The sequence below is a fragment of the Aythya marila genome, assembly GCF_965140915.1.
Source record: "Aythya marila genome assembly, chromosome: 4".
Classification (NCBI taxonomy): Eukaryota; Metazoa; Chordata; class Aves; order Anseriformes; family Anatidae; genus Aythya; species Aythya marila.
The window spans coordinates 39,494,523-39,522,256 of NC_139045.1; the positions used below are offsets into that span (position 1 = coordinate 39,494,523).

Below are 27,734 nucleotides of genomic sequence, written 5' to 3' on the forward strand. Positions count from 1 at the left end.
TATTACGTTCATAAATTTTATGCAAATTTAAACATTAAATATTGCTTCTGATACCTAATTGAAGGATAGAATGTCCTTATTCCTACAGCTGTGTACAGATAACATCCTCCAAAGCTCAATATGCCCTGTTAGGAAAATTATGGAATGACAGGACTGAGAAGCTAGTTCATGCCTTTTCTTTGAGGCAAGTTTAAGTACACTTACATCATCCCTGACAGGTATTTTTTGAAATATTCATGAAATCCTTTAATGAAGGTGGTTTCAGAACCTTCCCTATTTCAGCTTATGGATATAGATTCCTCTGTAATATTCAATCTAAATATTTTCCCACAAGTTCAGTTTGCTTTTTGTCCGATACGGAAATCAGAATCCGTAGACATTTGTATCACATATGCTTCAAGGAAGAGGCAAATACAAAAGGCTAATGTTTAAAGGCATTTACATACCTATCATTGCAGACAGGCACCTAGTAGCATGACAGATGAAATACATGGAGATGCTGAACAATTCAATTTCAGTGGGAAATGGCTAGATGCATAGATGCATCAGGTATCTTTCCCACTAACACATATAATTAGGGAAGAGATTGAACCTTTCCTGACATACACACTTCTCAGAACTTCTCTTGGGACATGACAGCTAAGTACCATTTTCTAATGTGGCTTAAACCTCATGTCATCAAATGTTACCATACTGGAACTCACAGTGATCTAGGGAAATCAGCAAAAGTCTAAATATTTCGGGAGCCTAGGGTGTAGTACTTAAAAACTTTCTGTTCCTCTGCAGTTCTGTATCCTATCATTATTCCCTCTGAGACTCTCCCAATGAACTCAGAAGGATGTTTGTGTATACATGGACCAAAGTCTCTATTGTGGAAAGGAAAGGAAAGGAAAGGAAAGGAAAGGAAAGGAAAGGAAAGGAAAGGAAAGGAAAGGAAAGGAAAGGAAAGGAAAGGAAAGGAAAGGACATATGAAGATGTGTATATTACATACATAGTTCACTGAAGGAGTTCAGTTATGGAAATGAATGACATGGTTTGATATGGTTAGGTCTTTCAGAAAAAAAAAATCTATGCAAATGTGAAGGCAGTTTTATCAAACAAAAATACTTCACTGACTATGAAAAAAGAAAACAAATATTTTTTTCCTTCCCAAAGACTGAAAATAAACATTACAGTATGCCAGTATGCGTCTACAACTGAAGAGATACTTGGAAATAAGGAAAAAACAGTTCCATGGAGGACAAAGACTTGCTTTTAAAGCAGAAACAACAATTTAACAGGCTTTACGTGAAGGATATGTCAAAAAATTCATTGCTGTTCTTCATAAAACTAACAAGGCATGTAGGTGACTAAAAGCCCCACTACCTACAGCTAGAGAAACATTCCACTATTATTGTTTGCTCAAATCAATAGCCATTCTTGGCACTAGTTCGTGTGTTTTCTATGGCATATACATTTTTAAAAGGATCCCCCAAATAGTTTATAGTTACACAAATGTGCTAGAAATATGCATTAGAAGTGTTTAAGAATGATATTTTGGTAAGAGTAGTGAAATTAACTCCAGAGCTCAGTCCAGCTGTTTGAACAGAGAGCTCCCACAAATTGATCAGGAGTCTTGTTTGGCTCCTTAGCCGGATGGTTTCCATACGAATAATTTATCCAGCTTCTAGAAACTGGCATTATAAACAAACAAACAAAAATAATGACAAAAGGAAGAAAACCAGACTCAATAACCACATAGTAGTGGCTAAAATCTGCTTCTCACACATTTATCCTGTGGTAGCACTGGTGGGGATATCAGAATTCATACGTAACAGCATGATCCAAATTCAACTGCAATCAATGAGAGCTTTTTTTGTTGTCTTAATACTGGATTGTCCCTAGGCATTTGTTCAAATTTGGCTAGACATTGTTTGACAATACAGTGTTGTATCATTTGTTTTCAATATTTGACAGATACTAAGATACAGTGGGAAAAAAAAAATACAAAAAAAGGGAAAAAAAAAAAAAAAAAAAGAAAAAACATTTTACTAGCTTTTTGCATTTAGTAAATGGTACTTAAGCTCCATGGACACGAACATAACTTGTAACTTTACCTTTGAAAGTTTACCATTTTCAATCTTTCATAGAAAAGAAATGCTCTAAGATACCATTTCAAACCATATAATTGATACAGAACATAAAGATTATATGCAAGGGCTTAATCCTTTTCCCAGTAGAGATGGTAGCCAACCCCTTTTAAACTCCCATGGGAGAAGGGTCAGCTGAGAATGTGCCATGTTCCTAATTTCAAAACTCCCTTGTGATAAAAGAGTCAACAGTTTGGCATGTACTTTGCCTTTGTAATTTGAACTATCAATAACTATTCCTAGCCACAAGAGAAATATTTTATGCAGTATATTTGTATAGTTTCACAAAACTATGTCAGAGAGATGCGCGCGTTTGTGTGTGTGTGTATGTATGTATGCATATTTATGAGTTTGGGATGATTTTCTTAAAATACTTAACTTCACTTACATTATATTTTACACTGCAAAATGTACAGACACCCAGTGTTCTTTTTAACAACATATACAGGTGAGCTTATAGAGCCTTATAAAAGATTTTGTGATTCCAAATTAAAAACCATAGAAATATAATCAAAATAATGGAGAGTGATTTGTACCTCTGATAGTACATAGCGCTCATTCTGGTAATATTGACAGCTGCATCTTTGGCATTGAAAAATCATTACAACTTTTAGACAAAATGTTGTTGCTTACAGCTTTTTTTTTTTTTTTTAAACAAGAAAAACAGGATTGACCAAAATACGAATATTGGGGAAGTACTACTAAAGGTTTATTTTATTTTTGTTTTCAGCAAGGATAGCTTAGGAACCCTGAATTACCTTCTCACTTTAGTGTATGGTGTAGACTGTATGAATCCATTTAAAAATCAACTAAGTTGTACCACATTTTTCGGAAAATTATATATAATATAATATATATATATTTTATATTTATTTAGAAGCTTTGAAATAGTACAGTAAACACTTTGCAACACGGTGTATAAACTACAGAATGTCTTTGATAATTTTGTGGGTCCTCAGATTAACAACATTTTTGAGACCCACGGGTGAAAAGAACATGATCACAATCTCTCTTGTAAAGTTGGAATAGTTTGGGGAACACTTGATCACACAAAAATAATATAAAACAGTCAAGTTTAAAACAGTGATATTGCATTTATAATGCACATTTCTTTTATCTGTACGATTGGCTTCTTGTGGTGAATATAAACATCTAAAGGGCTCAGTGACATTTTGGAGAGAGAAAGATATATAGTGCTGTAAACAGGCACACACTGATCAGAGAGGCAAGATCAGTTGCCTCTGAAGTTTCTACAGTTCTACACATTTCAACTCATTTCTCAGGCCTGCTGAGAGCAATTAGGTCCTATTGTTGGCCATGATGTCTCCAACAGCACACAAATCCTTCAGTTAGACAGAACTGGATGGCCAAGATAATGAAGTTGAAAGTTGATGCTTTTTGTTGGTCGACTTTTGTGCAAATCATGCTGCTTCAGGTAAGTCCTGTAGAAGTGACTAGCATATCCTTTTCCGTGCTGCAGAAAAGAAAGAAAGACACTTCTGAGAGAAAAAGGAAAAAAATCAGTCTCCAACAGTTCTTAGGTTTAGTATTTCTTAGGGTGTAGAGAAACAATCAAAACTTGTCACAAACTGCCGCTTAATGTTCCCATTGTAGCAAACAGTTTAACGTTGATTCACTTTTCAGAGAAAAGTCTTTTTGAGGCTTGATAGTCTGAAAACCAAACTTCACATGCTGTTTTATTATTCTGTCTAACATGTCAGGGCAAGCATTCCAGTGTGCCTATGCAGCACCAGTACAAGAACATGGCAAATAGTCAGACTCGCAGGTTCATTACTACTGGAATTTCCAAGCCTATTTTTTCCTAGTTCATCTTGTTATTTGCAGCAAGATCTAGAATCCCCCAGATTCAGAAGCCGGTTTTCATTCCCTTTCAAAGTGAACCATTATCCTCATCACCAAATGACCCTTTAGTCTGGTTTGACAGAGAGATGAAAAAATGGTGCATTAGTGCTACAATTCAAATTTCAGCATTTACTGTCAGCCTGTAAATTAACTCATGTTACACAGATGAAGAAGGTCAATGCATTAGCAAACCCACCAGCTAATCCACCAGCTGTGCTAGCTATATTACCTCAAGACATTGGCTATTTTAACTGTAATTGGGAGCAAAGGTAACAAATGATTTGTACTAGCATTCAGAAAGACCCTGGGTTAAATTCTGATCTCAGTTACACATGAAGTCGAGACGAGGAACTCGCTCACTTGCTGAAGTATTGTTATTACTGCTATCACCATCATCTGCATCATCATTATTACTGTTTAGGAAAGCTGCAATAATAAAATCAGCTTTTACCTTAGCTCCAAATCAACCGAATTTTCTACCTGAAATTCAGTATATTTCTGGCCATGAAGTGTTACAACTAAAATAATAGGAATCTTAACTTCATAATGAATCCTTGAATTAAGTTATTCATATATACATGTTGATGCTTGCATGCGAACTACACAAATACATCCAGTCTCCGTTCCATTTAATGAAAATATACATTAGCCATATTACTCACTATATACATACATTCACCAGTAAATATATGCAATTTATCTACTGTATCACAATGAAGTCGGATTACTTACAGGAAAATGTTAACATGGGTGTTATGTGTTTTTTTGATCTAGCCTGCCTATCCCATAGGATGCATGCAGAAAAATGTGACAAACATTTATTTGTAAGCTATTTGTTCAATATAGAGACACCTGCCAGATGTGTTATTAACAGTAAAATTAAAACATCTAATATATTCTGGTCTCGATGTTTCAATTCTGTAGCAAATTAGTAGATGAATGTGAAAGGATTTTTAAAAGCTCCTGCAAGATTTTAACACTGGTTAAGATTAATGAGACAGAACCTTCATGACCTTTTGCTGCTGTATATGATCAGACCAATCGAGTTTATAGACAATTTTATAAGTATCTTTTTAAAATATAACAAGAAACAATAATTCCAGTAATAGTAATAGCAGTAACAAGATCTATATTTGATCTTCAACACCTTCTCCAAAAGCTCATTAGTAATCTCACTTCTCTTGTAAATAGGTAAGCAGAGTATCTAGATTGCAGTCTGCCATTGAGGACCTCATACTGCAGTACAGGCACAGTAGCACTCTCACGGGATCTATGTACACGGACATGCGGCACTGCTCTCCTCCTCCTCCTGCCTGCCACAGCGCATTGGGGTTACTGACCTAGCACCTGAGTTACACAGCAAAATCTGTTTGTCTAGGATTTTCTTTTGCATAACACAGAGAGTGAGCTACTTGATGGGTTTAATATTTTGCCATGTAAATCAGTACATTTTTAATACATTATTTTTTTTATTAATGTTCTTATATTACAAAATAATCAAGCCACTTTATAAAAATAACTAAATTTTACTCGTCAGGGTGCAGAACACCTGTGCTCTCCCCACCTACAAAAACACTTGACCCAAAACCTAACATATCTGCCAATAAACAAAATGCATTGGATTTCGAGAGTGAATTTTGTCCTCTGCGTTTTTTTTTTTTTGTTTGTTTGTTTTTGTTTTTCTTGTTTTTGCTCAGAAATTTATGTGCAAGAAAATCTCTCCATGCCTATACCAGTTTCCGTCCTTTTACAGATGGGGAATATAAGTCAGAGAGGTTAAACGGAAAGGAGGATGGACTTCGCTTAAAACAAAGGGCAGTAAAAGTTCTGGTCTATTTCTGGTTCTGTGTGTGTGCATGCATGTGTGCTCATAAGTAAACTTGAAGAAACGCTAAGCCTCTCTGCATCACAATTTCTCCATCTGTAAAATGGGAATAATATTGCTTACCTATCTCCTAGAGGTGCAGGAAGGTTTAAATCACTATTCTTTATAATCCACTTTGAGATCCAGAGATGGCAAACGCTATAGAAATGGAAGTATCAGAGTCAGTGTAAGAGCTGGAACAAGAACACCATAATTTCTGGTGCCTAATTCTCCTCTGAGATCCCAGCTCTCTCTTTCATCCCTATTTTCTTTCTTGTTGCAAACTCCCAAACCAAGTGCATAGGGAAGTTTCAAGTCTGTGCGAGTATGGATGTTAGAAAAAGGGTTTTAATGATGAGCTGTTTCCTAATTCCGTTAATGTAATTATACTTTTTTTTTTTTTAAATATATTCTAACAGTGTTTGAGACGAACAAGATGACTAAATAATCACAAGCATTCCAATTAAAATTCTTAGGGTACGTGATTTATGCTGTACTGACTATTGATTCTTCTCCAAAGACCTTAACAAAGGTTTTGAGAGTTACAGTAAGAATGCTTAATGCATAAAATTTGTATAGAATTTCAATAAAAACAGGAAATAGAACACAGCAAAAATACATTAAGATTCAATTGTCCCTCCATACGCATTAGTAAGTCTCAGCAGTGAGCTAGTTCTGTGCAGGCTGATGAGAGAAGACACGTAAAGAGATCAGTGGTAGATGAACAGAAAAAGAAATGAAAAACACTAACGTACGAAACAGAAAATAGAAAATAAAATATGCAATGATTATTCCTAGCTTATGGATCAGAAACAAACAGAAAATACTGTAAAGCCCTTATATCTTCCTTTCACTCGGTTGTGAATCATCCTATTGCATCCAAACTTGATGTCAGACTACTTACAGCCATGAATACAGTTATATACATTTCCTCTTCTGGCAATCCCTAGAAGGGATTGTTTGTACTTGGAAGACCTTCAAACTCTCTGATTAAAAGAGTTTTCCTGCTTAGCATTGCTAGATAATTTAACTAGGACAGAGAAAGGGCCCACTGCTTCCCTCCACTGCTGGCAACTGAAGCAGCAAAAGAAGACACATGCTGTACCTTTTATAACTATTGTCACTTTCTCTGTACTATATTTAGAAGCTCCATAATGTCCCACAGTATTATATCTGCAGTAACAGAACGACTGCAGTGTTCCCCCAAGTGCCAACCGTCTAAAGATCCCAATGAATCCCTAGCTAATAAAATCTCCAAAGGGTATGGAATGCCATATATGCTGCTGCTGTTGTGGAAACATCACTGATCCCCCTCCACACAGGAGAAAGAAGACACTTCAACCTAGAAGAGTCCTCTTTAAAACAAATAAAGCTATGTAACTGGAGAGTAGGGGGAAAAAAACAGTATGTAAACTGTCATCTTGCTATTGCAGATCCAAATTCTCTAAGCTAGCACAATAACCAAGTGCTATTTAACTTCCCGTGGGCGTTCAGATAGGCTTCTATGCAAGCACTCAATGCATTTTTTCTCTTTAGGGTCCTCTGCATAAGATGTGTGCCTCACAATGTCATGTTTATGCAGATCAGGGGGCCCCCATGCAACTGATACAGATTACAGAGGGCTGTAATCTCCTTGTATACCACTAAGAAATAGCCCAGCTACTCAGGCTGTACAGGGAGTACCTTGTGCTTGAAGAACAATTTTTAAAGCAATTAATTACCTCAGATACATTATGGCAATGTCAGTTTTAAATTTGCATTAACTTTAACTTTCTTCATATTTTTATGGTTTGCTTTACTGTCTATATGCTAATTATATTGGATGAAATATTGCCCTTCACTAAGTCCCACTGGCACCGACAGAGCCAGGAGCGGCAAATACTAGTGACAAGCAACAGGCTGCAAATTCAACATTCCTGTTCTGACTCAGCCCAACTGAATAGAAAACGCAATTTAGGTAGTGGTAGAAGGTATCCTATACAAAACAACCTGGCTGTTTCAGTGGAGCTCTAATTTAGCTCCACTGGTTGCTCTAATCAGCAACCACATTTTTGGAAAGAAGTCAACAAGTGAACGGGAATGCAGAGTAACTACTATAGCTCCCTCACCCTTTGTAGTGGTGTATCCAGGTAAAGGGTGAGACACACGGCTGGGGCTGGGGGATGTAGGATGGGGAAGATTACTCTGCTGCGACCCATGTTCTGTGGATAAAAAAGTATTCCAGTCATTGCAGGTCTCAATTAAGTATCTTTTGCAATCCATGAAGTCTTTTTTTTTTTTTTTATCAACTATTATTCAAAGTAGTATTTTTAAGCATTGCTAGTAAAATTTATGAAAACTCAATTAATGGCATTATAAGAGATTGACTTAACCAGTCCAATTGTACTTTGGTACACAAATATGAAAATAATAATTTTATCAGATATCTTTTCCTCATGAATTAGTCTTTTTTTTTTCTCTACCAAATCCTTAGTTAAGAGTTAAGTGCTTCATACCTACGCACTCTGTAGAGCACACTTGCACAAAGTAACTGATGTTCTAGATGCCCATGTTACATTTTACCCATTTTATGTGTTTTTATTAACTCTGCATTTTATCAAATAGTTGGAAAAAAATGGAAAATGGAACATACTTACTTTTGTACCTTAAAAGAAAAAAAGGCCAACTCTGCCCTAATGTCAGCGAGTCAGTTGGTTCTAGTGGCCATTGTTTATGTGCTTATGTATACATGCATATGTAAAATATGTGATAAGTTTGAAGACTCTTACAGACCTACAAGGGAGTTAGCCAAGAATGAGGCCACTTTCTGTCTGGCCATTACTGACAGCTGATAGATAAGCGAGGCAAGAAGAAGCTCTTGCATGCAAACATATAAACAGAATTTGTCTCTAATAAAGACTCATGACTGAAATACTCTTTATGGGATATGCAAAACACAAAATATAAATAGTTTCTAAAATAAACTAGCACCATTTGGACTGACATGCACAATTACTCAGATTTCACCTCAAATCAAAATAAATTGTGAGTGTTAGGTCTTCAGGCTGTGAATAAATGAAGTAGGCCAAAATGCAGGAGTTTAGCAATTCTTGCAGTGAATCTTTGCTGGAAAGGTATTTGCCTTTATTTAAGCACACTCCACAGCCCATTGGAATCTATCCTTCGAGAATTTGTCTTTACTTCTGGAACAAAGATGATTATGCCAAAGACCTCTTTCACATTTAGTAAGCAATGTGACCACACACATTGTCCTTCCTTTTGTCTTGCATTAAATGCATTATACATTTCCCTGCCCGTATTCATTTAAATCAATTCAACAGACGCTGATTCCCAGCCAAGTCAAATTTGACAATGGTGGATACTGCATTGACCATAATCTAGTGAATATGACAAATAATATTATCTTTTCCATGAAAAGGGGGAAAGGGTCTTGTCCTTTGCACTTAAATACAAGTGTTACTTTTCAAATTTGAACATAGTTTTGAATTGTCTATCAACAACTTAAACAAATTACCATTCCTTTTTTTTTTTTGGAAAAAGTTTATTGCCCAAATTTCTGACTGATGAACCTTGCCACTTCCATTAGCTTCATTTCAAGATCTGAAAATACATGCTTAGTAAAATTATTTCCCTATTTTTGAGATGTTTCTGATCTTTGGTGCCCATGTACTTCTGGAAGTATGCTGACACCACCAGGAGTTCTTTGAACATGTCTTTGTGAATATTTCGGTATGACAAACAGGCTTCTTGATACAATTTTTGACACTTCATGACAGTCATTGAAATGTTTCTTTGGTGCGATTGAGTGCCCTGAGATTTACATTCTACCTGGACTCAGCTGAGTCTCTGGAAAATAAAAAGGAAAAAAAAAAAAAAAGAAAAAAGAACTACAGTTCTTAAGAATTGGTATTCAAGTCCCAATTCACATAAAGGAATGTTTAGCACTATCCTCAGAAATAGACTTAAGTTTAAGCACTGGCCTTAATCAACATATATATTACTTTAAGTATGTGATTAGGGATTTTCTTTTGAATCAACTAATGTTTTTTGTCATCAATGTTCTGTGGCAATAAGATATTTTTATTTTATTTTCTGTGCTAAATGCTGACAAATTTTTTTCACTGCTAGGAACAGCCCAGTGACATAGTACACGTCAGATTTGATTTATCTCTGGTTCCCATTATTTACTGCCAAAACAATGCTTTTTAGTTACTACAATGCAGTATAGAAAGTGCTAAGGTATATTCTATAATGTACCATAGAGACAACAAAGTCAGTTTTTGCACAAGACAGAGTAAGAACAAGAAAGCCTCTCCATCTTTCTACATTATTACAACTGTATTATCTACCTGAAAACAATAAAGATGATACATGACATCACCTTGCAGTCAGAGAATCGTGGAACATTTCATTTTTAAGAGTTCTTATAATTATGTGTTGTATTAGGATGGATTAAATAACTCCTAAATTATTTATGATGTATGTCATACAAATTCCCTATGAAGATTCTCCATCAACTCATTCTAATTGCATGTGTTCTCCTAGCAAATTAACTTTCTTCCCAATTCCCTTTAACCTAATACTTTTGGTACTATCCTTAGTAATACCTGTATTTGATTCCTTTAAAAAAAATAATAATAGGATTTGCTTATGTATTTGTATGCAACTATCACTTCTCCTCAAATCTTTTCTCCTTCCTCCATTTTTTTTCAGAACTCAACATTTTATTGTACTCTCCTGAAATCCACACTAAAACGTCTTTAAGCTGACAAGCCTGAAAATGAGCATGTCAGTTTGAGAGTTAAGCAATGCAGAATACACTGAATGTTGACTACAATGAGACTTAGAATTTTCAGTGCACTGGGAAGAAGAAGAGAGATATAACACAGTCCTTCTAAATTGTTCTTAAGTGCCTAAGTTCTCTATAGATTCAAGTGAAAAGCATACATATATAAGTTGCAATTTGGTGGCCTTCAGAGGTGCCTAGATTAATCACATTGAATTGTGCCTGAAATAATTAAGTTTACTTGTTCTGACACTAGGTAACATGCATTACAGTATTACATCAGAATCATGCAATGTATTCCTATCTAATTTATCTTTGTCATTATGTTTTTTCTACCACCTCTCTTACCTGGTAGTATTAGGATTTGGCAGGTACATGCCCTCTCTTTTTGTGAACGTTTTATTTCCCATTGAACTAAGCACAGTACTTTACGCTGTCTTTCATGAGTAGCACTCAGATTTCAGAGAGTTCTTTCCAGTTTGCCAAGATAATATATTTAAGTACATCATATAAACTTCTTGCAATCCTTTCAAAACTTCTCTTATTCAAAAAGACATATTGGCACAGTTTCTAGCCTTTAATGCAGTGTGCCCTTGACTATTCTTTGTTACAATACCACTAGAACAGAATGATTTATGTCCACATTACTAAAACTTCTCAGTCATATATGGGGGCTATATACTCTGATCACATTCAATCTGCTTTCAGGAATGGTCCCTGGCCCTCATTCTCACATACACCATGCCCAGAACTTGTTAGGGAAGAGAGCTAGTAGACACAAGCCAAAGGCACTGCGGAGAGTGCAAGGGTATCATCCATAACATCCCAGTTGGGAAGGACCCTGTTTTAATTAGTTAGAAGCAATAAGCCATACTGGACATCAAATATACTTCAAATACAGAACCACAGCGCTTTATCTCAAGTTGAGCAGAAAAATGTTACTCCTGCATTTGTTTGTGAGCAAGATTTTTTTCAGATCTCACTCCCTATCAATACCACTGCTATATGCAGCTACATTCAATTGTCACTTAAATGCCAAATTGAAAATAGATGGATGTCAAATTAAAGCACAAATAGGCGACTAAGAAAGTGACAAAGTGACAGAATGTTACTCTGACATAAGATCAATCTACGATATCAGCATCTATAAAATTCCTTATGAATTAAAAAAAAAAAAGTTGTATTTAAGCAGTTTCATAATAAATCCTTTTCCAGTTCTAAATGTAACCATGATGTTGAAGGTGAAAAAATAAAGTCAGGGGACTCAGCTTACTTACTAAAACAGGAGTCCATGATCCCTATAGCTTCCTTAGTGAATCTAGTCTGCAACCATTTTTTCTAACCAAATCACTCCTGTGAAAATATCATGTAATATAATACCATTTACACATGTAAAAGATTCATGTGTATGCAAGAAATGATTGATTTACTCTTGCAACTCATATATGCACATAATTTTTAGGCAGAACTTAAGAATCAAGTTCACCATGTCCACAATATTTTCTTCAACCAATAAGGACTATTATCCCATCAAATGAAGAGATTAAATTATTTTAGCACAGTTTGAATTTTTAGTGAAAACACATTGCTTATTAATCATGATATGTAGTTCTTCCAGCAATTTACTAGCTATAGAAGTTAAAAATTATATTCTGATCGTCCATCTCCTCCTTTCTGTCTTACAAGAAGCTACCAAATATGTAATTTTTCACTCTTCTGACTTTGCCATACCACGTTTCTAAAACAAATTAAATACATTGACAGGTACATCCCACCAGCAGTCATCTTACTGCTCGCCTGAAACTGTGGATTCTCAGTGCCTAGCGTACAAATAGAGCTGTTTACAGGCTTGCCAGAAAAATGGCAACACTGATCCCTATAGTGTGCTTGTTCAAACACGATAGATGCTGTCCCTTCTTTTCCTATTTGTTTCATTCTTTAAATGGTTTTCCCTATTTTTTGTCCTTTGGTCAAGAAAAAATTAAGAAGGGATGCCCTCTAAAATTAAGGCAGTGGAAATGAAAGCAGAAAATTTATTTTGTCCAGGAAAAGAGCATGAAATAAGAATAATTTCCTCTGCTGCGCTGCCCAAGGAGTTTGTAAGAGAGGAAAGCAGAGAGGAAAAGACTTCTCTGCACACAGACAAGATTAGAAGTACATTCAATACTCCAACTCCTGGCCATCACATTAAGGTCTGTGCATGTAAGAACAACATTTATTCATACTGAAAAGAACTTGCCTATCAAAAATAAATAACTTCAATGCCTCTGAAAAAATTTAACTGCAAACATCTCATTGCTTTCTACAGAAACTCATATCCATAACTGGCTAAATTACTTTTGAGATATGATTTAAATTTGAAAGATGAGAATCTCAAAAATAACTCCTGAAGTTTCAAACAATTTTTCTGCTGGTTTCTCCCATATTCAACGAGTAGGAATCCAGAAAACAGAATTACTTAAAACAAACAAACAAACAAAACAAAACAAAAGGCAAACCAAAACACCCACACAAAACAAACTTTACAGAGATGGCATAAGTCACAGTAGACAAAAGCACTCTCAAAATTGACATAAATGAATAAATATAGAACAAGTCTGAGACATACAAGGCTTCTATGTGATCCAATCAGAACTAGCAAATATAAACTTCTACAGCTATTAGAATAAAAAAAGTTGGATAGATGTATATTTTAAGACAAAGCAAATGTACAACTTTCGTTCAAGTAAGTTATTTAAATTCTTTTAACTTTCTTCAGTCATTTTCCTGCACTACAGATGCAAAGAGCTCTACAGTCTTCCTAGATAAAAGATGCTACGTAAACCAAATAAGTACTTTTTTTCAATCAATGTTTTGAGTTACACAGGGAGCTCTAAGACCACAGTTAAATAAAAGGATTTAAGGAAATAGTATTTAAATGTAACAGCTAATACCTGTGCTTTAAAATTAAAAGAATGCTTATTTCTTATTCTTACATTCATCCTTTTTTTATTAAAAAAAAAAAAAAAAAAAAAAAAAAAGTAATTTATAGGTTTTATTGGGCTACAGCCAAGTTATCTTTGCATATTTATATATTCATTTCTAATTTTGCTTTCTGAATTATCTATTTCTGTTTTATTATTGTTGTAATACCCTGTAAGAGTTCTTCCTTTTGAGTGATAGCTGCAAGAGGAAAACATTCAGCTGAAGAATGCAAACCAGTCATGAACATAAGATAAAAATGCCTTTCAGAAGTTATGCAATAATCATTGAACAGTGAATCATCTTAAGTGGTTTATTCAAGACCACACAGTGCCTACAATAATGACTAAAAACACATCAGTCCTGCACTCCTTTGATTATATTTTAATTAATATTACCTTTTAAAAGTGTTTTGTTTTTTTTTTTGTAAACTTTATTTACCTGATAGAGATGCATCTGAACTGGCAAACTTTAGGTGTAAGCGAATAAATCTCTTAGCATTCATTGCAGATAGAATTATCTGCATAAAAAGTATACAATTAGATTTATTAGCATTACATGCTGGCTTTTCAACTCAGCCTCCATTTTTGTGAGCAGCTCGGCATGGAGAAAATCTTTCTCATTTGTGCAGAAATGAGAGTTGTACCCTGTCATGCAGATAAATTCCTCAATATAAGATAAGAGTTCCACTGTCTGTAATGGGATATGCAGGATATTCAGCTTTGCAAGTCAGATTTAAAGTTGAAAGATAAAATTTTAACATTAGTTTTGAACATGAAACTACTGTTCACAAATGAACAACTCTTCCACTGTGTACATATCATTTGCTTATTCATACCAATAAGATTTAATTATTTTTTAAAATAATTTTTTTGCTTTTACTAATGTGCATATTTACTTCAAATACGTGGAAACTGAAAAAAGTATTCATGAAGGGACTAGCGGGCTCACAAGATTATCTGATTTGTATTAGAAATTAAATAGACTAATTTTAAAAAACAAAAATGTAGAAAGGATTGATATTTTTAAAAACTTGTGTTCCATTCAAAATAGCTGTTATTTACATTTATGCAAATGCAATGCTATAATGTCTATCACAGCTGTGATTTCCAGCAATAAGATGCAAATAAACAAGAAGAAAATTCTTCTTCCATTATATTAAATGTACAAAATGGTAATTTGCTTAATTTTTGGGGAAACTTTTCCAAAACAGCAAAGACTTCTTGCTTAATACATCTTTCATATATTTATGTTAAATAATAGCAGAAAATTATGTTATGTGTCCTGCCACACAGAAATAGTCTTTGTGATCCTAAAGATGTCAAATGCCCCCCCCAAAATCTTTACACATGTTTTTTTATTCCTTTGAAAAACAATCAGAGGATTGTAAGACACTTCTTGTCCTGGTATAAAGACAAGAACATTTTTCTCCTCTAGTCCTCTATGTCATTTGCTCTAGTCTAATTCAGAGAGATGGATAATGACTGTAAGATAAACCATTCTTTGTGGTATCTCTGTGGTAGATTATTTGAAATAAATTAATGGTCCCATTCCTAAATTCAACTGGGCAAAGACTTTTGAAAGCTTTTTAATTTTATTTGTAAAGCAAGCTGACTTGAATACGACCAGTCGAGCAGATGCCAAAGATTTTGTAGAACCAGAATCTCGGATTACGTCTACACTTTCTACACTTCTGCTGAGACCCAAGCCCAATCTCCCTGATCATGCACAGACCTTCATTGCACCTCTACTGCAGAGTGAAGCAATGGCTATCCAGGCTAAGAGACAGAGACACAGGATGAACACAAGCTTGCATTTAAATTTTTTGGATGATACAAACAAGACTAATGCAAGTTATTTGTCTCTGTAAACCTAGACCTACGTACATCTATCAAAGGTAGCAACCCAATACAAAACGGTTAGCTGAAGAAGGTGATTTTGTTTCTTCTATTTCACCTTACATAGGCTGCTGGCTTTTTGGGGAAAGGATCAGTTTTTAATTCTCTCTCTCTCCCCGTCATACCTAACATGATAGTATCCCGATTCATACATAAAATACATTGATGGTGTTGGCATCATTGATGCTGTAGTTATTATCATGATAATTTTCTCGTTTCAGCAGTGAATGCAAAGATGCTTCCATGTACGTAGGAAATATTGCAGAGTTCATTAGGGGGCTACTTTGGAACACAACTGTTATTCCACAGTATCTCCTGGCATGGACGCTATTATCCTGCGCAGTAAATTGTGCCTTTATGTAGCTTATTTTAACTTGCTTACAAAGTCAATTAATCTATGCCACAGTAATTTCTAGAGCAAAATAAACATTTACACAAATACAGTTAAAGTATTATGGCAATATCTGAATATTTTCATATATTAAAAAATCCTAACCTCTTAGTAGGAAGAAAATTACATTAAAAAATGTCAGTGCATAGCTTTTAGGAAAGCTCTAAAATATTATTAAAAAAAATGCATGTCTAGAACAATCCACAATTACAGGGGGAAAAAAAAAGAACACAGGAAAATAATTTAAAAGCTACTTATCGACCAACACACTAGTGAGATGAAAGAAATGGTGCTAATCATACTATTCCCACCTGAGGGTCTTTCCCAAAGTAATAAATGACCTAAGTATTTAATGACCTAAGCCTCAAAAAAAACAAACAAGCAGACCTCTTGCTTGCCTCTTCTCCACTATGAAGCCCTTTATTTGTCCCCCATAACCATGAGTTTGACAGATTACTCTAGCATTTCTGCCAAATGAATATCAACTTATCAAATGTGTATTATCTTCCCATTTCATGACGTTTGCTCCTCAGTTGCTATGCTGCTCTTTTTTAACTGAAAATGGAGATGCCTAGCTTAACTTCTCTGCGTTCATTCATTCTCCTGTTTAATTCACGTCCCTATCATAGCTTGTCTAAATTAATTAGCGTTAAGCTTTGCACAGAAATATTTTCAGTATTTTCACCATTATGCTAAGTATTTCTATGGAATGAATACACTGGCTAAAGCAACATAATGGTATGGTTTGTGTAATGGTTTTATAATAGTTTATCTTAGTGTATTTTCAGTTCAATTCCTTTTTACAAGTTGACAATTCATTCCTACTTGCTAGCTCTGTACGTCGGGGGACATTTTTCAGGGGCTCGTTCCATGGTCTTTTTACTCAAGAAGAGGTCAAATTTCTCATTGCCATCCTTGTTTGTGTTTTCTAAAGCTGAGCATTGAAGGTGCCCATCGGAACACAGTGCAGGAATCTTCAGGCAGATGCAACCTTGAGCAAACAGGCTCGTAATGGGGCAGTGAGAGATCTACATCGAGCTATCAGTTCACATCTGTACCCACTGCACTCATGGCACAGCTCAAACTAAGAAGTCCTCTCAGCTATTCCTCTGTGCCGACGTTGTTGTGCAGCTTCCATTTACAGAACAAGCTAATTCAGAAGCTCGTGCTTCACTGAATTATGTGGACATACATAGTCTATTAGAGACCTGATTGACCTAAATCATTTTATGTCATCTGCAAATACTGTCCCTTTTATGTTCATTTCCTTTTCTAGAAAATTAATGCTTTAAAGTCCATGGATCTCCATACAGATGCTAGGAGAACTCTGCCTCTGCTAAAGTGTCCCATTTATCCTTATGAATTTTTTCTGTCTCTCAGACACACAGAATTTGGTAATGCTTTCCCTGCAACAACACTTGCTTACTTTAGTAGCTTCTACTACACAAAAGCTAGGCTAAAGGCTTTTTTTTTTTTTGACAGTTCAGATATGCTATATTGATTAATTCTCACCCACTCTGTCAAAATTCTAATAGACTGACGATCTTTCTGTGCTGTTTTCCTGGACAGATGCCAGCTACCTTGTTCTTAAAACCCCACAGTCACAATTTTTTGTCTTTTTTTTTTTTTTTTGCATTTCTTACCAGTCTCAAATTTACAACTTTTTTCTAGTACTTTCTAAAAAAATGTCACTAGCTTTTGTTAAAAACTGATTATTAAAGAAACATATAAACCCTTGGCTTCTTCCTATTATTTTTTCATCAACATCCTCTTTCATGATGCAATCTTGCACATTTAGTTGAAAAGGTTACCTGGGATGGGCAGCTTCCTAAAAATGCCCTTCTTTCTTTCTCCCTCTCTCTCTCCCTCCTCCTGTGAAGACAAATTCAAAGAAACAGTCTAGTCTCTCTGCAACATTCCTGTCCTAACCAACTGTGGCTTGAGAGACCCACCAATTCTCTCCTAGACTTCTTATATTTGACATCCTAAAGCTTGTCTGTATATAATTTCCTGACTTTCACTATTTGCTCTAAGAAGTTCCTCACCTTTCTTATTATCCATCCTAAAATTTACTGGCTAGAACATCTGGTCTTTACAGATCATTTTAATTAATACCTTTTCCAGTTCGAATAGCTTTTGAACCATTCAATATACTTTTCCCTCTTTGCTGTCATTTTCTTTTACATACAGCTGTTTTCATACATGCTGAAACTTTTTATACAGCATTTTTGCTGAACATGAGGGTTTTGTTTCATACATTTTAATCGCTTCTTTGAAAAAATTGTTCTACTGACAAACTGTTTTGATACAATCTTTTTTGTTAAGAAGTTGAATTTAAATGTTATTAAAGTTGTAGTGACTCAGTGGCTCAACTAAAGTTCCTTCCTGAATCAACTTCCCCTTACACATTCCTCTTGCCTTATTCATTGAACACATTATTAATAATGAATTATTTACTCACTGCTACAACTGTTAGGCTCATTTTATTTGTTTTTCTCCTGTTATTCATTATATAATTTCAATCTAAAATGTTACTAAAGAAACTATTCATTAACGGAAAATAAAGAAATATTACTCTGTTTTCTGGCAGTTTCTGCTTCAAGGTCCAAAGAAAAAAAAAGGCAAAATTAAATCTGGATTCTCAAATGTGGATTATCTAATACCACCCATTTATATTGTTTATATTAAACATTTTACCTCCTATTCTTCATGTACTTATACCAGGAAAGCATAAAATGTGGAACAATGTCCATATGTAAACACATTCAACAAAACTACTTATGTTAGCTGAGCAAAATTTCAAATCCCTATAGAATGAATAAGAAAATCATTATTACATGATGTCACCAGATATAATCACTATTGTAATGCACATACTGCATCAGAACTCTGTTGTTGTTGGACTGCTGTAAAACCTTAATTTTTTTTTAATTGATGTGATAGATATGAAATCAGTATTGCTAAGTTACAGCTTAGACCAGTTAGTTAAAGATAGAGATATGAGTTGTTACATCGTAGCTATGTGAAACTTCATATGGGTCTTCAGAGTATGACCAGATGATCAACACTTGGTATTTTAGCTGACTGCCTTAGGACAGTTTTTTTAGTTGCTGTTGGTTTTTTTGTTTTGTTTTGTTTTAGGAATGGCTTCCACATCTCACAATTGTTATCCTAATTTAAAAGCTTTCAGTAAAGCAAATCTGAAGACTGAAATGGTAAGACCTCTCTGAGAGACTGAAATTCCCAGACACAGCTAATTAAAATGAAAGAACTGTGTTGCCTGTGCTGAGAATGATCTGTAGTGAAGATCTTCATACACCAAAACTGCCAGTGCAGTACCTTTCAGAACTGATAAATACTTTATAAAAATAAATAAATGAATACCATTCATTGATTTTTCCCCCCTGATCTGCTGTCCTTAAAGACTTCTGATGCTTTGAAAAGAGTTAGAAGTGCAATGTCAATGTCTTTGGCTTATTTGGATGAGATAAGCATCAAGATAAATTCTTGAAGTCAAGAAGATTACAGTCTCTAATAAAATACAGAAGGCTACTAAATAGAAAGACCTATTAGATCAACATAGTACTCAAGAGTTCTACATCTGCCTGACTCTACAAAATTACAAGTCTTTTTGAGATCTATGGCACTCATGTCACCAAACCACAGTCAAAAGTTGACCAAAGAGGTAAGATTTTGGAACAAGACAGGAGGCACTGAGGAACACTGACAGAAGTTGACATTACATAGGCTGAAAGATGATCAGATGGAAGGCAAAAAGTTTTATCTTCTTCCTTCCAAACCCCTAATGTTAACTATGTAAATAGTTAGTTTAAAATAATAATCATCAAGGTACTGCTCAATATAAAAGATAAGAGGAAAAAATGAGAAGCTCCTAGTACAGTTGAAAGGAAAAAAACAGAACAAACAAACAAAAGTATTTGACTTAATTTTCTTTCTTAAAAAAATGTTACCCTGTCTATATTTAAACCACCTAACCATGAAAAAATTGGAAATAATACAGTAGAAAACAAATTTGAATAACTCCCCCACTAATGCTATCATCTGATGCTTTTGTTGTTGACAATCATGTCATAATAACAAGAATAAAGGTCTTGTCTTTTTTAAAAAAGCATTGAATGATGCCTTCCTCAGTGGTGCCTGACTCCAAGGGAAGCCGTTTTTCCCCACTGCTTAAAAATTGTGTTCGTATTATTCCTATTATGAATAGCAGAAAGAGACAATTTTTATTCCTGCAAAGGGAACACTTTCATACAGCCTTGTGAATAGTACTTACTCAAATATGGTGGTTTGTAAGGCGCTCGTGTATTAGACAGCAGTCCATCCAACTCCTTCCTCTCCAGAGTGTTGTGAAGGGCCTTCTCTTTGCCGAAGGTGGAGAAGGACCTTTCTGCCCCCGGCTGGGCTTCTGGTGTTTCAAACACTTCAGTGTCTGGAACGGAGTCCATGCCAGGTACGTGCAGATTGCTGCGGTAATCTGCAGCTTGGCGTCCATCAGATGGGACAAAGGAAGGCATCCAGCACCGATCTGAGTGGCCCAGTGCTTTACATTCCTCTGTGCAATTGGAGAAGAGATCCATGCCTGCAAGCATGAGAGAAAAAGAAACTACAGATATAAGCTTCAGCATCGTGAACAGCTGCTGACAGATAAGAAAGACTATGCTGAGAAAAAAGATAAATCTCCTAAGAACTTCTTCCACTACCTCCATGTCAACCAAAAAATCGGATTGTCCAGTCTTCAGAAGTCAATGATACTACTGAGTAAGTGTAAATAAATGCTAGAACGTCACACATATGCGCACACACACACGGACAAGAAGGGTACTGATGGTTCTACCTCATAAAACAGCTTGCCGATCTTACTTTTTAGAACCTATTTCAGTAAGGATTGGTTGGCAACGTCTGTGTTTCCAGACATTGTTTCAAGTCAAAAATACACATTTAAGAAGTGAAGGAATTGTTTTTGCATAAACTTATCTCTGACCAAAGAAATGAAATGACACGATTGAGGAATCACAGATTTCATTTATGAAAGTGAAATATTTGTAAGTCTTATAAAGGAACTAGCCGTGCATGTGTGCACGCAGACAGAACCTATTGGTATGAAAAGCAGATCTTATAGAGTAGGAATCCAGCTTTTAAGTGATCAAGATGGCTTACTAAATCAATCATTACATCATTCTTTCAGAGAGAGTGTTCACTGCTACCAAAGCAGTCCTTACTATCTAGTCATCCAAGTAATGGGATGGAATCCTATAGTAAATAACTCTAATTAGCAGTACAAAGGTAGCTGTAGTCCAATGTGACATGGCTGTGGATACTATCGACAAAATTGTTAATGTTTCCCCTATATCAGCAAACACCTGTCCCTGCCAACACAAAACTGTTTGCTTACAAATCCTTTAATGCTATTAAGATTTCAATGACAAGCTATGCTTCCATTGATTATCTTAAGAACAGCAGTCCAAAAGAATATTTCCTGACAGTGATTCACTGAGTTGTTGGATTACACTTGTTTTGAGAGGAATGGTGTATGAAATCACAGGCATAGAGGAAAATAAATACTAAGGTCTCCAAGTTGTTATTCAACACCATAAAAAAAAGCAGTACGGCAAAGAAATATCCTTTTCTTGTACTTATAAAGATCGCTTAGTGTCTTAGAATAGATATATGTCAAAACTGAACTAGATGTTACAAACATTGCATTTACAGGCATTCCGTTAGAATTTGGAAAAAAAAAAAAAAAAAAAAAAAAAGACAACTTGCAAGAGAAATGGTAAAAAATATTGAAAAGCTGTAATAAGATTCATGCATTGTAGCTCATTCACCCGCCAACGTTGTGAAAGACTTGGTTAGCTCAATCTCCAATGCGAGCTTTAGTATTAAGAATGCTACCACTGTTTTGAACTATAATTTGATTTATATTAGTAATATTTCTGTGTGATTTCACACTACACAAAACAATCTCTTCAGCAAGACTCTTTCTGAGCTATCAACAAGTGCTTGAGATCTAAAGGCAGTCGTTTAAGCAGACAAAAATAAAAGGGGAAAAAATTAAGAAAAAAAGCTTTTTACCTCAGATTAATCTCCTTTTAAATCTCCCTTTTAAATTTTAAATTAAGTCATATACAATGCTAGGTCCAGCTTCGATTAGAACCTCACATTGATAATTGGCATGCACAAGTCTGAAAATAAATTACTGATCAGTGAACTGTTGAAGAATGCAAACGTGAACTGTAGATACGATTAAGGAATCAGATGAAGATCATCATGCAAGGTGTACAAATTGTATGGTTCTAAATTCTGTAGCAGCTAACGACTGAAAAGAAAGGTTTCCTGGAAAGAAATGAACACATTGCTATGTCTATAAAACCATGTGCATATGTGCACATGTGTATCTTATATACAGAAGCGTTTGAATAAAAATCTCTCTTATGCAAGAAAAGACATACTCTAGAATTCATATTTCTTTGCTGTTTAGCACATTTGTTCTCTCTTTCTTTCTTTTTTTTTTTTTTTTTTCCAGATTTCCTAGCAAAATTACATGTAAACAAGAAATAACCTTGCTTCTAATTGGGAACTGATTACAGTTGCATTTTGGTAACAGTGTACCAATGACCATATTCATTCAACAGTTTATCAAAGAGAGCAGAAGAAAGACAGAAAAATTTATGGATAAATATTAAACTGCATTCTTTTGTCAGTGGGGAGAAAGATATTATAGTAACGTTGTATTTAAGATATATTCAAAGATAGATTCTTTTATCTACTTGTGAATTTTTATTTCCCCTGGAAAATTAACCTCCATTTTACTATTTTGTTTTCACATCAGCTGCTAAACTGCAAAATGTCTCTATCCAAAAATTAATTTTTAGTTCCTTTTCGAATTCTGCTTCCCTAAGACAGTGCGCCGAATAGTATTATGTAACAGCATACAAAGGAGATGTTACAGCCTCCTTAAATCAGGATTTTGAATAAATGAAGTAACGAATGTAGGAGATACCAACTGAAAGCTTGTATGACAAATCCACCCCCCCGAGAAGCTGAGAACTTCTAAAATAAAAATGTAAGTATAAAAATAAAAATCCAGATTTCAACATCCACTGCTAACAAGTAGCTAGAAAGTTTGATTACCATGCAAACAGCTGTTCAGAGAGGACTGGGTTGGGTATTGCTCCTACTTGAATCAGCCACAGAGTTCCCTAAAAGGTTAATGGGTGCAGAACTAAGCCTTTGGCTTTAATATTTCAACAGAAAATAAATTCAGATTATCAGTCTAGTTTGGGAATCCCTGGGCACCTATGTATATTTACATTGACTATGATACGAGCTATTCTTCCTCCACTTTTTTCCTGTGGGCTATACTATAGATTTCTCTGTTTTTAGTAGAAAAGCATTAAAAACGGGGTGGGTGGCAGGGCAGGAAAGGCTGTTCACTAGATTCCAGGAAGGAAGAGTATATCATACTACATGACGTAAGAAATTCAGCACAGAACTCCTTTATTCACCAAGAATCATATTCTTGATTTATAACAAAAATAAATGTTCAGCAATATGACACTTCTATCTCATCTCCCTCATAAATCTGCTTATGTATATAGTCTGAAGTAAACTATCCATCATAATTGCAAATCCACATTAATGAAAAACCCTTTATATTTTCCACTTAGTTATCATATTAGACCTTGCATGTAGATAAAGAGATTTTAAAGGTGGCTCTGAATTATGAATTTCAAATGTCCTTTGCAGATACAAATAGATAGTATAGGGCACCAAAGAACCAAAAAATGATAAGCATTGAGCTATTCCAAATACAGCATACATATAAAAGCAAAGGTCAAGTCTTATCTGGATAGGCCAGTGGGCAATATGAGCTTTTGCACAACCTAACTTTGCAGATTTTGAAGGAAAAAGAGCCCCTGCCCCTTCCTCAAAGGAAACAAAAAACTAAGAAAGGAGTTAAATAAGTTGCATATCTGCATCTGAATTTCCTGACCTCAGGTGCTTTGAATACTACTTGGTAGCATTCCCTTTCTAAAGCATAGTCCAAGTTTGCCTCCTTTTTGTATTTCAAAAGGAGAAAATCAAATTTATTTTTTTTTTTGCGTTCATGAATTATACTTGATTTGAAAGACAATTTAAGATCAAAGGGAAAATTAAGCCTAAAACCATTTTTAAATAATTTATCATTTCTTAATGTAATTAAGAGAGAAGAGCCATATACCAAGCCTTTAGAGTAACAATTGAACATGTTCATATATATGTTGTTGTGTAAACAATGTAATAAAAAGAAAAAAAAAAGCAAAATATTTTAATGTTTTTGTAGTATTGTTATCAAGAGTTTTTTTTTTTTTTTTCCCCCAATGTGTACCTTTCTTTTGTCTTTCCTCATGAATTTGACTTTTCCTTAGAATTAAATGGCATTTGTTGCTTCTTCTGTAGTAACTTTCTAAGGACTGGATGGCAAATAGATGTGATGTAGGGAACCAGAACTCCTTTTTGGAGCTCCCTTACCATCTCGGCTACTCATTTGGTTAGATTACCCTTGAGCAAGTTAGTCATTTCCCTGTGATTCATGTTTTCTGTCTGTAAATAAGGATAATGATTTTAACCTCCTTTGTGGAAGACTTTATCTACTGAAGAAATGGACTTCATGAAACAGAATTATTATCATTCTTTCTTGCTAAGTAATTGGTGTGCTGCCTTGGATAAAACTGACTTCATCTGCATGAGAACATGAAAAAAAAAGACTTAAACATCTTCAATATTCAGCTCTTCCAAATCTCAGCTTGAAAGCCCTATCTGGACTATTGAGATGTAAACATTATTAAGCATGCAGCTCAAGGAAATAAGGGAAAAAAAAAAAAGTAAAAAAAAAAACTCAGTTCAAGTCAAAGCGCTTTTATAAGCCATTTTAATGTTCACTCTTACTTTATCCAAGATAGACTGTTAGCCCAAGTGATCTTCAAAACAGGATTTAGCTGTCACTCTGCATAGGCTCAGAAGGAACACTGTTTTTTTCCCTTCTGTCCCTTTATCACCAAAATTCTCCTTGTGACTTCTCAAATCCTTGTCCCTATGAATGGTGAAATATCATAACTATTCTACATCCCAGCAATAACGCCTCTTGGGGTTTACTAAATCTGAATTGGTGTGAGGTAATGTTTCACCCTGTGCCTGCATGTTAGACCACTATCAATTCCCTTCATAAATTTCAATAGCGGAAATCTGATCTTAGCTCTCAGGCAGTCACCAATACATACTGTCCAGTGCAGTACCGCACCAAGTAGATTGTAAAAAAGTTGATGCATTTTATAATATGTGATTTACAGTATGTGTATTTTGCTTCACGTCTCAGATACTCCTTCCTGAAGTACATCTGAGAAATCATGCCAATTCAGTGAAGACAGCGAAACAAAGGTAATATTGTAAAGAACTCTGCATGTTCAGCGTGAGAAAACTGAGTAGCTAGTGACCAACCATACAAAATAAGTTGATGGCGTGAGTCCAAATCTTACAGGACAGGTGTCTAATCACACAATTTAAACATACACACACACACACAGAGTACTAATTGGCACCCAAGTCAGCAGTTTCACAAGGGAGGCCAAGAATTTAATCAACCATGGGAAATAAACTAACTTCATGCTTAGAAATGACTCCTACAGAACATGACTGAAATACAGTGTGTTAATAATAGGTAGTAGTGTTGCATTTGTTCTACAATAAAATAACAGCTTTTGTCTCAACAATTTTCAGCCAGAGAAGAAGAACATGAGTAATTATAACACCCATTTTGGATTTGTGAAACCCCTCCCTCCATCTACCAAAAACTTCCTGCGTGACCTTAGGAAGGCCATTTTCCGTAAGACTCAGATCCTTACCACCCTCAGTGAAATAATCACTCAATCAGTAAATATTAGGCTCTTGAACACTTTTGAGTACCTTGCCATTCTCTGCTAAATGCAGATGACAGTCCTTTCCTAGTTCATTGATATTGAGGTAGATAAGAATGCAGATAACAATAATGCATTCAGGTGCTACCTTAATGGGAACAATATGAATCCCTCACATACTTTCCAGAAACCATGATTAAATCACTACCAAGAAAATATATACATTGTTAAAAGATGAACCAGAATCTTATTTGAAAACACAATGGGACATTTTATGACACACAGAACAGCTTAGTTCAGAATTTTTGCAAAATAATTGTGGAGGAGAACTCTATGACACTGCTAGATTTTCATCCTGCATGATTACCTTTCCAACTAATAACTCACCACAACTTTGACAACCAGCTAGCCTAGCAATGGACTCCTACAGAATAGCTATGTGTGTGCCAAAGGATTCTTCACCGGTGACAGTAACAAAAGTCATGCACAGAAAAGGAAAAAAAGATGTTTTGCAAGCAAAACATGTTGCTGACTAAAACTGGTAGGGAGGAAGTATTATTTTTCATTGAGAATGTTTGACTAAACGTTTTCAGACACAAATACAATGCTTTTGAAAACAAATATGAGTCTGCATGGTATCAGGTGATATCTTAGGAAAAAAAAAAGCATTATCAACAACTGTGTTTTCCTTTAATAATTTAGATAGAATTGATTCTAAAGCACTAGAGTAACTGAGAAACTGAGAAGGCATTCCCTCAGAAATTTCCTCTAGTAATTCAAAATCAAACAAGATTTATGCTCATTTTTTTTCATAAAATTAATCACAAAAAGGTAATAGCAAGAATGATGTCTTTATATCAAAATATCTTGTCATCACTTTGGTCAAAGGGAGCTTTCTTTGCACTGTGATAGCACGATTGAGCCCAAAACTTAGAGAAAATCTGTATTATACATTAGTAGGAAATGATAGCAATTTCTTTAGAGAATTGTATTTAAATATTTATTGGGAACCAGCATTTTAAAAATTGCTCATGCAAATTACCCTGAAAGCACAGCACCAATATATTAAATTGGAAGTTTTGCGTGTTTGAGGTTTCAGCTCAAAATTGTTACTTGTGAGCTGACCAAACCTAACTGTCAGCACTCATTACCTCATCTGCAATCATAATTTACATTACAGAAGTTCATAAATCACATCAGACCACTGAGTGATTTGAAAATATTTTGAAACTGTAGTTTTGCCTCTAATTCAGTAAAATAGAAATAAGAAAAATAAGGAATTTACCCAGTCAAGAACTAACATCAAGTTTGACAACAGTCCCAGTGTTCTTATCTGAAATAGACTACTTGTAAAACTGTGAGAAAGAATAGAGAGCAGAGGCACAACAATAACAGCACTGGATGCATCTAAAAGAAAATAGCTTTCAGTTTATGTGCAACTATATGATTATATTCCCACCGTCAGTCAAACCCAGCTCCTTCTGCAGATGTTTATTCTTTTCTCTCCTGTTTGGTTATTATGGTTCATTATGCTGAGGGACTAAACTGATTGAAATGTTCATTGAGATGACTGCTGCAGTAAAATGCGTAAAAGAAAAAAAAAGGAATGTGGGGAGGGCAGGAGGAGAGGGAGCTTTTTATAACTCAGTAGCACTGATTGCTGCATCAAAAACAGTGCAAAAGAATGGGTGGGGGGAGGCTAAATACATGGCTTTTTAAGACAACAATAAATCATACGCCATATATAGGCCAAAAATGAAAGAGGCTCTGTGTTCAGATGTAAACTTCTGGCAAGACCTGGTTTGTTGTCAGGTTCCCAGACACAAAATAGACACTCTGTTCACTTAGCATGAAGCCCTGCAAGAAGCAGGGAGCTCCGGAGACTCTTGGCTCTTCTCGAGTCTCATTAGGTCTGCATATTAATGAC

The 27,734-nt window shown here is 35.0% G+C and overlaps 1 protein-coding gene across 4 annotated transcripts in view; it reads right to left on the bottom strand.

Annotated features, from left to right (window-relative positions):
- Positions 1–2,901: 2,901 nt before the first annotated feature.
- PCDH10 (protocadherin 10) overlaps positions 2,902–27,734 on the bottom strand; it is a 30,781-nt gene continuing 5,948 nt past the window's right edge. The window contains exons 4-7 of one of the 4 annotated variants that reach the window (XM_082758662.1): positions 20,188–20,493; positions 7,966–8,058; positions 5,942–6,016; positions 3,740–4,063 (exon numbers count right to left, since the gene is read on the bottom strand). In XM_082758662.1, the coding sequence (XP_082614788.1) occupies positions 5,982–6,016; positions 7,966–8,058; positions 20,188–20,493 (434 nt within the window). In that variant the 3' untranslated portion in view covers positions 3,740–4,063; positions 5,942–5,981. Of the gene's footprint in view, positions 3,605–3,739; positions 4,064–5,941; positions 6,017–7,965; positions 8,059–20,187; positions 20,494–27,734 lie in introns of those variants that run through there. The other 3 variants (XM_082758659.1, XM_082758660.1, XM_082758661.1) reach the window with 3 other exon arrangements.